The sequence below is a fragment of the Hypanus sabinus genome, chromosome 12 (assembly GCF_030144855.1).
Source record: "Hypanus sabinus isolate sHypSab1 chromosome 12, sHypSab1.hap1, whole genome shotgun sequence".
NCBI classification, from domain to species: domain Eukaryota; kingdom Metazoa; phylum Chordata; class Chondrichthyes; order Myliobatiformes; family Dasyatidae; genus Hypanus; species Hypanus sabinus.
Genome location: NC_082717.1, coordinates 33,988,607 through 34,005,027, shown reverse-complemented (window position 1 = coordinate 34,005,027; position 16,421 = coordinate 33,988,607). Strand labels below are relative to the sequence as shown.

The window sequence follows — 16,421 nt, the reverse complement described above, 5'->3', positions numbered from 1 at the left end:
CAAGACTGAGGCATCTTCATATAGTGGATGTGGAGAGAATGCTTCTCTGTTAATTGAACCTAAAACTAGGGAATTACTCTTAAATAAGTAATCCATTATTTTCAAAGACTCAAAATTACAATGCTTTGGAATTTTCTTCCTCAATGGGCAGTGGAATCCAAGTCCTTGAATATTTCAAATGCACAGGCTGATAGATACATTATAAACAAGGGGTGGGTGTGATTGAAGCAAGCAGACAGCAAAGCAGGCATTAAGTTCACAATCAGATTAATTACAATGTTGTGAAAAATACAGAACAAGCTTCAAATGGCCTGCTCCAAATATTCATGTTTGTAACATGTTCTCATTAATATGATTTGTTGTATCAAAAAGAAAATTGCTATCATTTCCTGCTTGAGACTCTTATCATTGATCTGAAATTCCAAAGCAACATTATTGATTTAAGCTTTGCGTCATAATTGGGCATAGAATCCTGTATTTTAGAGAATGGCTCACTGTGGGTAAATAGCTTCCAAGCTGTCAGAACTGGAATGAAAAATCAAAACAATGCTTTTGGAGATATTGTTGGTAAGATTGATCTTTGTCATTTATTTCACAAGAGTCCAATGTCAGATTTTTAAATAGTGTGTCAGACAGAAACCAAGATTAAAATTACTTTTGTACAACATACTCATTTTGCAAAGCTTGCAATCAAAATGTAATTATTCTTTTAAAATTAATACAATCTTGGTCATGATGAAATGCTTGAATATATTGGATCAGCTGACAAATAGAAAAGTTGTATCAAACCTCCTTAGAAAATTCTGGAGAACTATTCCATCATCACCAATAAAGTGAAATCTTTCTCTGGAATTAGCTATCCAGAAAGTGAAACAAAATAACTTCCTATAAGAACCTTGACCAGAATGGACCTCTAAGCTGCTATGTTTGACAGTCTGCTTGGAGATGTTACCATTACGTATTACCATTTGGAAGTAAAATACAACTACAAATATTATATTGAAACTATTTTGAGAACATTGTATTCTTCATTTTAAAAAAAATCTCTGCTGATTGAAGTTGCCTCCTATTCCAAACAACTCCTAAAAAAATGAGGATTTTCTTTCTATTCTGTCTTGAGGTGCAGGACAATCCAGACGGTCAAAGATTACTTACATTCACACCCTCTCTCATATGAGTAACTGGTCTGGAGAAATAAATTAGTAGCAAAATTTGTGAATTTCCCTAAAATGTGCACTGACCTAACACAGAAATAGTGAGAACAGTAAAATTCCTAACATCACTGAGAACTTTTTTTAAATTACAAAAGAATTCAAAGGAGATGGCTGATCCACTTCCTTCTGAGCCAAGGACAAGGAGACCCTTGATAATACTGAGTCCAACTCATTCACACGGGCCTTTTACGTAGGTAAACGTGTAAAGGCACAGCATATTTACTCATCAAATTTTAAAAACAGGAAACTAGCTAAACTACAAAAGATCTCATTGTCACAACACATGATGACTTGATATTATCATAACTTATTGTGATCTGCCTGCGTAAGGAAGATTATTTTTAAAATGCACCACAATAAAATATTTTTAAACAATGTGTCACTTCCTCAACAGGAAAAACTGTACTCTTATACCTTTAGTCCTGCCAGTCAAATGATCATAGTAACAATCATGATTGTCATGTTAACCAAATAAAATTAGACATAGACGTTGCATAGCGAGTAAAAGAAAAGACTGAAATTAAGCCATTAAAATAACTCTTACAAATCAAATTCAGGTTCTTCTTCAAAACTATATTTTTTGCCAAAAGGAATCAAGAACAGTAAACTTCAGAAGTTTTGGTCTGGTCTGCCTTGCACAACTCTCTCATTAGGTAAGTTCTTACATTCAATGGTCAAAGTTCAAAATAAAATTTATTACCAGAGTACATATATGTCACCACATACAACCTGAGACTCATTTTTCTGTGGACATACTTAGCAAATCTATAGAACAGTAACTGTAAATAGGATCTGTAACATGTAAACATTAGGAACTGTAAACAATCTGTGCAAATGCAGATAATAAATGAACAGCAATAAATAATGAGCATGAGATAACAAGATAAAAGAGTCCATAAATGAGTGTTGTTATCCCCTGATTGCTGAGGGGTAGTAACTGTTCTTGAACCTGGTGGTGCGAGTCCTGAGGCACTTGTACCTTTGCTGCAGTAGTCGCAATGTATACAAGGTTCAAGATAGCACACTTCAATCGGTGCTGTTTCACATCTCTGCTGACCCAAAGTTCCATCCTAACATCCAGCACTGTGTGAATTTACACATTCTCCCAGTGACTGTGATTCAGTTTCTGAAGGTGATGGTTAATTAGCCCTGCAATGACTTCTAATGAGGCTGGATAGTGGTGAATTGGGGGCAATTAATGGGCACATGTAAGAAGTTGCAAAAGGAAATCAGTAGAATGGTAGGGATCGATTGTTTTGAGAGCCAATCCATCTCTCAAAATGGATTTGAGAGGCTTTTTATGTCATAGGGAAAAATTAAACTGAGAACAAAAGGGTTAACAGCAACCAGTGAGAATAGATGATCAGAATGTAGGATGTAAATAAAATTGTAACCAATTGCAATTTCCAGAAAGTTTTTGATGAGGTGCCACGTGAAAAGGAGTTCAAAAGAAGAGTTCATAGCACTGGCCATTACAGGATAGAGAGGACGCACTAAAAATCGAAAACATTCAGGGTCAATGGTCCATTTCCAGATGGCAAGTTGCATCCAGCAGTGCCACAAAATTCATTCACTTGTGTTTTCAACTATTTAAAGTTATTAACATGAAAGAACTAGATGAATTAGTTAACTGATGAGAAAGATACAAGGGAAATCAAGCTACGACAATAGAAGTCTACAATGCGACATAGATAACGTAATGAGAGGTTAAGTTGCAGATGGGATGTAAAGAATGTAGGAAAAACAGAAGTAGAAGAATACAAGTTAAATTGAGCGAGATGGTAGAACATGCATGCAAAGATCTGGAACTCCTCATACATAATGACAGGAGATTAGCAAGCAAGTACAGCAAGTAATTAGAACATTGGCCTTTATTGCAAGAGGCAAACATGGATGCAAACAAGCCTTGCTACTTTACAAGATGTTATTTACATGTCCTAATGCTATTAAAACACACTGCTGGAAAATGTGAAAGTATTCCAGCAAAATTCACACATGGGGAAAATTCCTGTTCATGAATTTAGTCCAGCCTTATGTTTCACACTTACAAAACCCAATTTTTGTTTTTGGTGAAAATACATAAGGTATACAAATAATAATGCATTTAAAACCCCACACACCTGCATCCAGAAACATCAGTGCCCCTTGTGATTTTTCTCAGCAATATAGTATAGTACTTAAAAATTAGACCAAAAATTTTCTGCACTTCAGATTCCAAAAACCACAAAGCCTTTGTCTTGCAAGTAGAGAATACTAAACAAAGATTCCAAAACTGAATGTACACATTTTCAAGCAAATGTTACATATGATTATTTTACTATCTTTGTTGGTAGAAGAGAGTTTGTTTAAATCTGAAACTGTTATTTACAGGAAGAAACTTCAGAAAACTATTGATTGACTGTTTTCAGTGAATGCAATAATCTCTTTATTTTGAACAGTCTGCAAATTACACTGCCTTAAGGCATGATATTGTAAAAAGTACATCATGTAAGGAAAAGAACAAGTCAATAATAAGGCTCCCAAACATGCAAGACCCAATGCATTTGAGTTTAAATGCAAGGATGACTACAGTAAATCAAAGGGTAGCTATCTGGATATTCAGGTGAAAACGTGTTACCTATGGCTCTGCACAGCATGGATACACTGAGGACTTCTTTTACCTTTTCTGGCCCTACTGCTTCAAATCAGCAATCTGGGATTCTACAGCAAGGGTCTGGTACCATAGTGAGCAGCTGCTGGAATTTTCAGACACTTGTTGCCTCCTGCTAGTAGTGTAAAGGACAAGTTCACAAATCCAATTGGGAATGATTTTCATGTTGCAATAGTTAGGTTAAGTTTTATGCAAAGCCTTGTGTCAGGATGTTGTTGTGTTTCTCCAAACTCAAGACTAAATTCAGTATATCTGGCAGGTTCCCCAATGCAACAGTCGTGTATTTATATTTGCCATCCATCTCGCAGTCCTGAACCAAACCCAAAGCAACAGAACACACAACATGGCCACATTTCGTGACCTTATCTAACCCTCTACAAATTATACATGAGCCATTTCCCCGAAATGATTGCTTGTTTCTCACCACTCAAGTATACGGCAAACCACAGCTCAAACACCACCTACAAAAAATACCACTGACGCCATCATTGTTGGCAGCATCTCAGATGCTGAAGAGGAGGCATTCAGGAGTGACACTGGTCAGCTGGTTGAGTGGTGTCACACTGACATCCCATTCAGCATCAGCAAGACTCAGAAACTAATTGTGAACATCAGGAAGGGAAAGTCAGTGTTGTGTATTTAACATTTCAGAAGTACTGAGAAAGTTTTAAATGAACCTGCGGTGACTACCTACATGCTGAAGCACAGTGAGACGTTCAAATTTTTTTTTAAAAATGCAGCTCACTTTCTTTGCAAGAGGCGAAGACTAAAGCTTTGAGTAAGCATACTTCATTTGTTTAATTAATTCATTATGGGTTACATGTAAAAATACATGTACTGCATACGTCACAACAGTATGTGATACACGCGCACCTCGCTGAAAGTAAAAACAAAACTAACACCCATTCTTCTTGCCTCGCAACATCTTCTTGGAATTAATTCTATGTTTTGGGATTACAAAACATAACAGTCAGGAAATGCACACCAGTCGTCAGTGAGTGGTCAGCGGTGGAAAGGGCGAGTAGCTTTATGTTCCTGGGGATTAACATCTCAAAGGGTCTACCCTTAGCCCAACACAATAATGTCAGCTGTTCCTCTGGAGTAACGAGCTGTTTGAAGAGATCTAGCAAATCTCTAAAGAAATACGATGGAGAACATTCTGACAGGTTGCATCATAGCATGGTATAGAACCACCAATGTACAGGATCGCAGGAGGCCGCAGAGGGTTGTAGATTCAGCCAGTTCAATCACCAGCACAACTCAGCTGCCACCGAGGACCTCTTCAAGAGGCAGTGCCTCAAGAAGGAAGCATCCATCATTAAAGACCCTCACCATCCATACCCTCTTGTTACTAATGCCATTGGGGAGGAGGTTCAGGAGTCTGAAGATCCGCACTCAAGGCTTCTTCTCCTCCACCACCAGGTTCCTGAACAGTCTATGTCCACTAATGCTACCTTGTTATTTGCCTTGTTCACTAGTTATTTTTGTCTTATTTACTTATTTTTTATATTTTGCACTGCACTGCTCCAACAGAACTACAGCGGACTCCGGCTAATTGGGCCATCAATTAATTGGAGCAGCCACTTATTTGGGACATCTGTTTAAAAACAAAAGTTAATTGTGAAATTAGGTGAGTTCCCTTTGTTTATTCGGGACACTATGCTACTCGATTGGGACAGGAAGTTTCTAACCAGCATCAGGCACATGCACTCTTGTGGCCGTTAAACACTACACCTTGATAAGAGCGAACAGTTTTTAAATACCATCCGTTGCATGATTGCGTTCAAAAATCAGTGTTTTTTTGTCACAGATAGTTGGCAAGAAATTGGCAGGATGCAAGATTTGGAGGATGCAGTCGTCGAAAGTATCATATGAAAGCAGCCCATTATCTGTACTAGGTGTCTGTGCTGATTTACAGGCGATCACGAGAACATTGCAGCAAACACTGCATGAATTCCTGAGTTGATAACTTTTTGGAACTACAGTTTTTTAGTACCATAGTAGTACTGTTAATATTCTAATTTGTTATGTATTTAATTTAAATACATAATTTGTTACTCAATTATAATGTAGCTTTAATACCTATTTTTAAAAACTATTTCCATGAACCTTGGCTAATTGAGCCAAAATGTAGTGGTCCTGATGTATCCCAATTAACTGAAATTCAGTGTACAAATTTCATGACATATGTCAGTGCTAATAAACCAGGTTGACCCTAATGCTTCATAGTCACAGTTGTCCTGTGTCTCACTACATGCAGATCACCTGGCTGCAAATTTGAGATCAGAGACAGCCCATTGTCATTCTCTTGTTTTGACACCTAGCGGTCTGGCTAGGTGTCAAATCTTAGGGATTTGAAAGGGAAAATATACAAAGCTGTAGAACAGGGAGATCTTGTTGCAAGATGTAATCCAAAGGCCTATCCTAGTAATACAGTTAAAAGGGATGAATTTACAACAACGTACCCAGGTTCTTGGCGACCAACTTCTAGTATTGACATTCCGAAGCATTTGTTCTCATTGCCTAGAAGCATGCCATCAGGAGGGCTTCATGGACAGCTTTCCTTCAGTGCAATGTGGGAACATCCTGGATTCCAAGGTTCACCCTAAACTCTTTAAATGCTTCACAGGTCAGATTCACTTTCTATATGACCAATATCACTAGCTCCGACCTCTGGCAGTTCAGCTTTTTAAAGGCTCAAACTATTGTTAAGTGGAGTGAATACTAACATTGTTGTTCTGCAATATATAGTTTCACAATGCAGAAACTGTTTAAATAAATGGGCAGCATGAGCTGTAAAATATTTGTCACAGGTCCAGCGTCCCTTCTCAGGGTCAATCAAACTATGTTGCAAGGTCTACATTACATTATTGTGAATTAATTTGAATATCTGATTCATACAGCATTTCTACAAATAATTCGGCAAGTGTTGTGTTTGGGCAGGGCTTGCTTTGCTTAATGGTGTTAAGCATTTAACCAAGCTCAAGGAACAAAAAATGCTTACTTCAAAAATATATTAGCTAAATGATGAAACATAGATTAGTTTTAAAACTGCAAAGTGGTTCCTTTAAGTGCAGGAAGTGTCCCATTCAATCAATGGTTAAAAATAATTTCCTTTTGAAAAATAACATACCAAACCTAATGTTTATAACACACCAAGACTCAAAGTGACAGTAATCAACAGGGGAAAAAATAATGACGTTTGGGGAAATTGAACAAGACCTGCCCAATTCTTTGCTTCTATCTAGCTCTACACAATGAAATTCAATGCAAAAAGCTGCAGGAATCAGATACCAATCTTTTCTACCCAGAAGCTTGAATAATTAAACATGGTAGGCTCCTGAATATTGTTGTCTAGATCCTTGGAAGGAAACACCCTAAACATTCTGCAAATCAAAGTAAAATGCTGACTTCACATATTTAATTACCAGAGGTTACAGTCAGGACACTCACTACTCGTATCAAAAGATCCTACGTAAAAATTCAATTATCAAAACATGTCTATCAAAACATCAGAATAGTTTTTACAGTCATAATGCACAAGGTTTCCCACGTCAGATGCAAGCCACTATAAAAATGCAAATAAGCTTCAATTCATAAGTTATTTTCTATTTTCCTTTTACTTAAAACAAATCACAATTTTACATTTAAAACAGCCAAGGGAAATGGTGCTGACTGATATTTATGCACAAACGTTACAGCAACCTCAGATCTACAGTCAAGTTCAAATATCTAAAAGTCACTTCAAATTGCACTTTCTGTTCTTTGACAGTTCCTCAATGTCAAGCAAAGCTTGCTTCCACAATGATGCTGTGGGTTCTGAGGTGACCAATGAGTGCTGAGCAGATTCTGCAACAGGTGGGAGATGGCTTGGTGGGTTTGGTGGCTGTGGGGAAGGTGATGTTTGACATTAAAGAAAGGCTGCAGTTTGTTATTTTTTTTTGCTTTCAGCCTCCAAGTGCTCTCAGAGAGGCTCAATCTGCTCTAGTCTCTCCTTGCATGCTTCACCATAAGTTGAATGCAATCAGGCAGGAGACTCTCATGAGTCAGTTAGGGATATTAACTAAACATTTTTATTTACAATCTCAGGTGCTAAAAATGTACAACTGCTAATGTAGTGTTCTGTTCCTTCAGGATTTTAATGCAACAGATTTTAAGTGCTTAATTTGCAGAGAATTTTGTTGTTTATTCACTCTCTCGTACTCTAATTTATATTTCAGCCCATTGTTAATTTGAGGTATTAAGTAAAGAAACTTTTTGATTGCTGCATCAATAATACTATAATAGATAAAGCTAATATTTGCATTGTTATTATGCTTTCAGTTTCAAATTAAGTTTTGTTATTATACTCTAAACTTGGAAACTACAACTATTTGCCTCTCATTTCCAACTCCCTTCTTTTTCTGTGGGATGTTTCAGAATATTGGAATTGTCACATGTGAGAAGCTTGTCTTGCATACTGTTCATACAAATCAAATCATTACATTGAGGTAGAAGAGTATAGCACAGGAAGAAGCCTTTCACCCCAACGTGTCTTCATCAACCATGATGCTAATCTAATTAATCCCATCTGCCTGCTCATGATCAATATTTCTCTATTCACAATCAGTTTTAAATGGCTCTTAAATGTTGTTATCATATCCGCTTCTACCACACCCCCCCCCAGCAGTGTGTTCCAGGCACTTAAAAAAAAAGCAAATTCTCCCCCTAACCTTAAAGTAATTTTTAAAACATAAATTGAACTATTAAATGGTTTAATTCGTGAAATAAATATCACACTATCATGACCAGTAGCCTCTATTAAGCCTAGTATTTCCAGATATTTTTAATCTTTATTGTTAATATGTTTCAATTATTAATTTCATTAATGGAACACGCAAGTGTGCTTATTAGTAAAATCTATCACAGAAATACAATCACTTATGGTCATTATCACAGAAACTGTAAAGTAACTTCAAGTGGTAAAGAGGAATATGGCATTATTGATTTACTGGCAAATATTTGCAAGGTAGAAGTCCAAATTTTGGTCATAGTTACCCATAAGCCACAGTGTAGGAAAATCTATGAGTGTTGTTGTCTTGGAGTAGAGACAACTCAATCATAAATTGTACTATTTTTAGCAAAATTCTACATCCTGAACAGGTCCAAATTGAGCAGGCAACACAATAATGTAACTTAAGAGAGTTTCATAACATTGTTCTTCAAAGATGCACAATATATAACAACTGCCAGCACTCCCATCATCACATTATATGTCCCACATTCACGGGCTTACAACTGTGAACAAATTTGCAATTTCAGCTGCCTCATAATAATAAAAAGCAAAGATCCATAATAACACATTCTTAAATCCATGTCTCCTAACAGGGAAGCACAAGCACATTACTCTTTACAAATGAACTTTTTCAACTATTCTGTATGTGCCAAGTAAGCACAAGATAAAATTGACCAGGAGACAAAGGACAGTAGACATGGTCTCAGATATCTATCAGACAGGCTGGACCATACTAATACAGGACAAATTATTAAGTCCTTACTAAAAAAATATGGACTGGATCACTGATGTCACAAGTGCTCCAGCAAAGACAGAAATGTGCAACAGGAACTACCAAAACAAAATAGTTTTGTCCTAGTCCTTTACCCTTCATTCATATTTAGACATGGAAACAATGAAAAATATCACTACATACTCTAAAAGAAAAATTAAAACTATTAACGCAAGGAGCTAAGGGGTCAAGATAATTAATCACACGGGTCGATTAAGCCGGGGCTTTAAATTAGCTACAGCTCGGTGCCCTCATAATGGAAAAGCAGTACGCTCATACAGCAAAAGTTGAGAAAAGTCTTGTCATCTTCACTATTTGTTTTAAAATGCTCCACAAACCCCCGCTCTCGGATCTCTCGCACACCTATATTTGATCGAACTCCCGAATTCTTTTCTGTTTGTGATTTTAGAGAATTTACTTGATTAAATACAAACACTACAAGTAAAAATGATATAAAATTAGGGTATTATAAATTTAAGTTCAGCCATTTCATGTCCCGATAGAAAACCGTGCTGTAACAAATCACACAGGTTACCACCGCACCTGCAGCACATCTGCACGAATTTCGTTCACCTGGACTTGCTCGCTCGTGTTTCTCGTCCGAAGAGCAGGTTCAACGATTTAATTGTGAATTAGCGAGTAGCTGTGTGTAACGAATTTATATTAGCAATGAAACGGGTGCATTTTAACTTGTTCGGGTGTCACGATTGTGAATTGTTAAACGAAGAAATGTTCCACACTTCCAATTTATGTTACATGAACTGTAGTATCACTCAGAAAGTTTGTATGAAATACTGTTTGCAGTATTTATGTTGCTCCCCACAACACATCCTCCCCATCCTTTAGGGAATTTCTTCAGGCAACGGAACGAGCTTATCCCTGTCTAGTGACACATCGATGCATAGATCTACTGTACTCGAAATGTGTACTATATGCTGATTTAGCAGATGTCACTCACATCCCAAACAAAACTAAAAAGAACTAATTTCTAAACACGTTTCATCGAAAATATTTAACCTGAACCTTCGGTTAGTTTAGACACAATAATGCCATATCCCATTAACACGTGTAAAAAGAAACGAAAAAGCAACAATTTAGGCAAAAAACGCTATCTTTCCAAAGTTTTCCTGGACTTTGTTTTATTTCTAGGCATTTACCTCTGCATCGCGGCAGTGTTTTTCCTCATCGTAGGCTGATCTGTCTGCTCTTTGGGGCCATTATTTGAAGTAAGGATGTTCAGAACGCGAACCTATTAGAAATCGCGTCCTTCAAACTGTAACACAGCATCTGCAGTATACTTTGTGTAACCAACTAGTGCATTAGCGCAAAAAGAGGAGCGCGATTCTGGACCAAACTTCCGAAGTTATTCGCACGGGGCAGCTCTTGTATGAAAATGTTGCAAACTATTTTTAAACAATTGTGCACCGGCGTATTAAAATTACGTAGATGTGTCCTCCCCCCCCCCCCCACCCCCAAATTCTTCATACGGAACTGCAGGCAGTTAATAAAACCGCAATGGAGTCTACTGTCATTTATGTCGTGGTCAATTTTATCCTACTTCTTCAATATTATGGGGCATAATAATCTATTTTGGTACCAAAGAGCTGCGCGTTTAACAAAGGAAACAAATTGGCTGCAGTTAAACAAGAATGCAAGTACAGATATTCACTTCTAATGCACTGATCTTTAAGACGAAGATCAGTTAGCTTTTCATGTCAATTATCAGAGATCCCTTAATTCTCAAAGAGCCGTTTATTTCTTTATCTGTAAAAATTCAATTCCAAAGTGCAACCGTTTGAAGTTTAGGAACTGTCCAAAGAGAAAGTAAATCTTAATCGGGGTTAAATTGTTTGAGAATAGCATCGCCGAATCTCATTTTAACGCCAATAGTGGATGGTCAAGTATTCCGCTGTTATAATACAATTGCCTCATCATTCATGACGCTATACGCGTTGCAACTTGTTTCAACTTGCGCTGAAGAGCAGCATTCAGGAGCAATTGCTGAGTTCGGTCCATTTCGCATAATACGAATACAATATTAATCAACTGCTGTCGGGGCTCTGAAAGCGTTGGGGATTGGCATGTATGCAAGGACACAATTGCATAAAAGACCAAGCTGTTTCTTACTATCAAAACGTTTAGAAATCTCAGCTGGTAATTTCCCCACATATTAATTAACAAAGATTTATTTTGAACTAGCTGGAAAGTAAGAAGAAACAGCGGTAACTTGAAGGCAGTTTTCTTCACACATTCAAAGTTTAAAATTAGTTGTTTTCTGCGAATAACGTTCCATAAAGTCCTTATATGTAACATATATGGTGCTGTTTTTGAATTAAGAATGTCTAGTTTATACTGTCATAAACACTAGTTAGTTATGATATAGTTGTGACTTTTAATGAGAACCAAATATATCCTCCCAATCTTGTTCCTGGACCCAACTCTAATCTATGACTGTATTTCTCAAAGGTAAACTTGTAATCAGCTTTTAGATGTATTAGACTGACCACTCTGTCTCAAAATCAGAATGTCTCTTCTGGTTTAAAGTTAAAGAAATCTTTTCTGCTCAAAAATTAACTGAGAACAAACGGGCTCAGTCAAACTCTAAAGCAGCGCAGATATCCTATCGCGGAGACGGGGTGGTGGGGGGGGGGGGGGTCGGTGGTCACTGCAAATCATAAGCTGGAGGCAATGTTACCGTTGAAAAGTTCAATACTCTCAAGAGCAGTTTGCCATTTTCTCAATGTCAGTCTTTCCTAATTGCTGGATGAAATAGCTCTCAGCAAAGCAACAGAACTTCCAGCAGCATCCACCAATGCATTACGGCTAAGGGGAGGGGAATCACTACCCGAAATGGAATACCATCACCATGTTTCCATCCTCACACCGTAAAAACAGGTAAGCAATGACATCTATTTTTACGGGCGATGTCTGTATTTTTTCTTCCTAATTAATATCCAACTTTCATCAAAGTTGACTCTAAAAGTAGAGCCGACTAACGCCCGTGTCCATGTGACTGGCTGTCAAATCCAATACCGGGCAGAGCAAAGGATGCGATCGCAGCAAGTGACAACCCGTCTTCGAAGTTCAGGGTTCAAAGTTCAAAGTAAATATATTATTGAATTACATCGATGTCACGGATTCGTTTTATTGCGGGCATACTCAGAAAATCCAATAGGATCAATGAAAGACCGCACCCAACTTGACCGACAAACAACCAATGTGCAAAAGGCAACAAACTGCAAATACAAAGAAAATAATAATAATAAACAAACAATACATATTGATAACGTGAGATAAGTCTTTAAAAGCGAGTCCATGGGTTGTGGGAACAGTTCAGTGATGGGGCGAGTGAAATTGAGTGAAGTTAACTTGCTTTGAAGGAAAACACTTTTTCTTCTTGCAAATAGTAAGTGGGTACATTATAGATCTGCAAAGGGAGTCCGCAAATATCTCCAAAATGGAATAGATAATAGCCACACGAGAGTCTCTGATTGCAACATAGGCTTAGACTTCATGCCCTCTTTCAACTGGTGCCCAGTGGAAGTTGTCCTCGGCTTGGCAGAGGTCAATCCCGCAGTTGAGGCCCCGAGCGCCTGTTGCCACCGTGTGGAAAACACACCGAATAAAAGATAACGCAAACAGCGCACGCAAATCAAACATGCGAAGGGGGTGGGGGGAGATAGAGAGAGAGAAACAAACTATTCAAATAATTCGGTCACTTTTGCAACTGCGTGTGGATCTTGGTTGGAGCGGACTATCTTTTGCCCTTGGCAAAGGGGTTGAGGGACGAGCTGGCAATATTGAGAGACAGGTAGCAGCTGACAAGTGAGAGGCAGTCAGCTGCCCGCGACCTGTTCACCTCGACAAAACTATTCGACCCAGCACAATCGCAAAAATTCTGGTCGCAGTATCGTTGTATTCTCTCCACTGTGATTTTATGTCCAGTTCCGCAGACACTCGCCAGCAAATCATGCTCTGGAACTTGTCAGAAATGAATTAATCATTATTGATCATTAGCGACCTAATATCTTACCTTTTCTTTTCCTTCTCGGCTGTCATGGTTTTGGCGATTCGCGTTTATAGAGAAGCAGAGGACGAAGTGCTGGTGATAATCGAAGTTCAAACTCGCAATGCCCTAAAGAAGGCAGAATTCATACTTCTGTTTCCTCAGCGACTTTCTTTCACTTTCTCTCCCCCTCCTTCACACACGCAGAGCCGAAGTTGGTCGTTGTTTTTATTTGTGGGACTTTTGCTTTTTTTTCTTCTTCTTTCCTTGTCAGCCTCTTGGCGCGCGAGTGTGAAAGTAATACTGCGTCTATAGTTGAGTCAAGTGGTTGAGGGTGCTGGGGAGACGGGATATGGAGCCGACCGTACAGTCTCAGGACACTGCTGAGGATTGTACAGCCACTCCGAGGCGAAGACTAATTATAAAGAGAGCAGCCAAAGAGGAAAACCTTGCTTTTTGAACGTCCACCCGGCGGGAGGCTTTTGCTTCGGAGGCTGTGGCGTTTTTTTTTCTCCCCCCACCCCCCCCTCCCCGGCTTGTCCTTCTTGGGCCAGATGACAGGTCGTGAATCGCTCCCCGCCTTCTGATAGGTCGATCGCGGCGCGGCTCCGCCCCTCCGAACTGTGTTTAACTCTCTCTCTCTCCACCTTTGCTCGCTCCTGCCAACTAACTCCATTAGGTCTAGTTACATAACACTTACCGTGTCAGTTAAGTCCCTCTACTCACTCCCTGGTAGTTCAGACGGCGATAACTCGAGAAAGCCAAAAAAGTCGGGGGAAGAAACTGCAGAACAGCCAATATCCCAATTCCAGCGAACATTGGAATTAGCTCCGCGGACATCCAAATTTGGCACATTTTAAAAGAAAACAAGCAAAGTCAAAATGTTGTTTGTAACATACACCTGAAAGTGGCAACGGCAACAAAAGTTATGAAATATGAAAAAATAAAATAATTAAAGACTTCTATTTAGATGAATTAAAACAACTTCGATAGAGATGGGGGCAAGTACTCAGGTAAAAAAAAGTTGGGTTTGAGGTACTCTCGATGCTCAATATCTGTTTCAGTAAGGCATCTTCATTTATTCTGCAATCCCTCGCGACAGTACGTCCGTTTACCGCAATATTTTCCGAATGCAAGGTACGCAGGACACTTGCTTCACTAGGCGGCAAATCCGCGCAACCCTAGATCCATCGAAGTTCATCAGTAAATACAAACATTAAAAAATGTATAGAAACGGGACCTTGCAAATGCACAAATATTGGAAATGGTATGGGATTTATCCCAGGCCAGACATTCATACTCATCTGCGATATCCGTCAAGTCCAATCCGGGGTATAATATTGTAAATTCTAATAGGCGACACATTAACTCTTAGCACCACAAAATTATAGCTGCACTTATAGGGGCACATGAGATATCTTGAGAACTATTTTCGCATAATAAAAATGTCAAGGTGGGACCTAAATTCCTAAGTCTTGGATTGCACGACACAATGCAGTAAGAATTAGAAGATTGCCAGAAACCTAAGAGATTTATATAGTTAGGCCATATGTCAGAACAATATATTGAAGGACTGGCATGAGATATTAGGTCTGAAAAATAGACCCTTGTATATTGAGCAGAGAGTTGTTACTTCATTTAAGGGATCAAAAGGGTGTCATTTAAACATCCTCCTGACATTCCTAGAATCTGTACAATCAGTGACAGGGAAAAGCATTTACAATCCCTGAACTCTTCAGATCCATGTATAGTGCATATCACAATAAAATGTTGAAATTGACCAGAGAGCCCAAACAGAAGAATTTTACAGTTAAAATAAAAGCATGAATTGTAGGGTGAACATGAACACTGAGGAAAAGTGAATCAGAATCAGGTTATTATTGTTGACATATGTAAAGTACTTCATGAATCTTGTTTTGCAGCACCAGTACATAATTCTTAGAAGCTGCAAGAATAAATAGTGCAAAGGTCACTTAATACAATGTTAATGATCTCATGGAATGCTCATAAAATGTAGAGGGGAAGAAGCTGTTCTTCAGCTTCTGCACCTCCTCCCTGATGATGGTAACTCAAAGTGGACATTGCGAGGGTCGTTAATGATGGATGCTGCCTTCTTGAGGCATTGTTTCTTGAAGATGTTCTCAGCAGCAGGAGGATTGTGCGTGTAATGTAACTGGCTAAGTCTACAACCCTCTGAAGCCTCTTGTGATTCTAGGCATTGGAGCCTCCATACCAGCTTGTGATGCAACCAGGCAGAATTGCCACCACTGTACTTCTGTAGAAATTTGCTGGAGTTTGTGGTGACCTACTAAATCTCCCGAAACTCCTAATGAAGTAGAGTTGCTGGCATGCCTTCTTCACAATTGCATCAGTGTTGAGCCTAGGATAGAACTTCTGAGACGATTTTGCCCAGGAACCTAAAGATGTACACCCTTTCCAGCATTCACCCCTCAATGAGGACTGGTGTGTGTTAGAACCATAGAACATTACAGCACAGAAACAGGCCTTTTGGCCCTTCTTGGCTGTGCCAAACCATTTTTCTGCCCAGTCCCACTGACCTACACCTGGACCATATCCCTCCATACACCTCTCATCCAGGTACCTGTCCAAGTTTTTCTTAAATGTTAAAAGTAAGTCCACATTTACCACTTCATCTGGCAGCTCATTCCACACTCCCACCACTCTCTGTGTGAAGTAGCCCCACCCAATGTTCCCTTTAAACTTTTCCCCCTTCACCCTTAACCCATGTCCTCTGTTTTTTTTTCTCCCCTAGCCTCAGTGGAAAAAGCCTGCTTGCATTCACTCTATCTATACCCATCATAATTTTATATACCTCTATCAAATCTCCCCTCATTCTTCTACGCTCCAGGGAATAAAGTCCTAACCTATTCAACCTTTCTCTGTAACTCAGTTTCTCAAGTCCCGGCAACATCCTTGTAAACCTTCTCTGCACTCTTTCAACCTTATTAATATCCTTCTTGTAATTCGGTGACCAAAACTGCACA

At 38.8% G+C, this 16,421-nt stretch overlaps 1 protein-coding gene across 1 annotated transcript in view; it reads right to left on the bottom strand.

Annotated features, from left to right (window-relative positions):
• epas1b (endothelial PAS domain protein 1b) overlaps positions 1-13,914 on the bottom strand; it is a 111,201-nt gene extending 97,287 nt beyond the window's left edge. The window contains exon 1 of the mRNA XM_059985739.1: positions 13,444-13,914. Within this exon, the coding sequence (XP_059841722.1) occupies positions 13,444-13,469 (26 nt within the window). The 5' untranslated portion in view covers positions 13,470-13,914. The remainder of the gene's footprint in view (positions 1-13,443) is intronic.
• Positions 13,915-16,421: the final 2,507 nt, after the last annotated feature.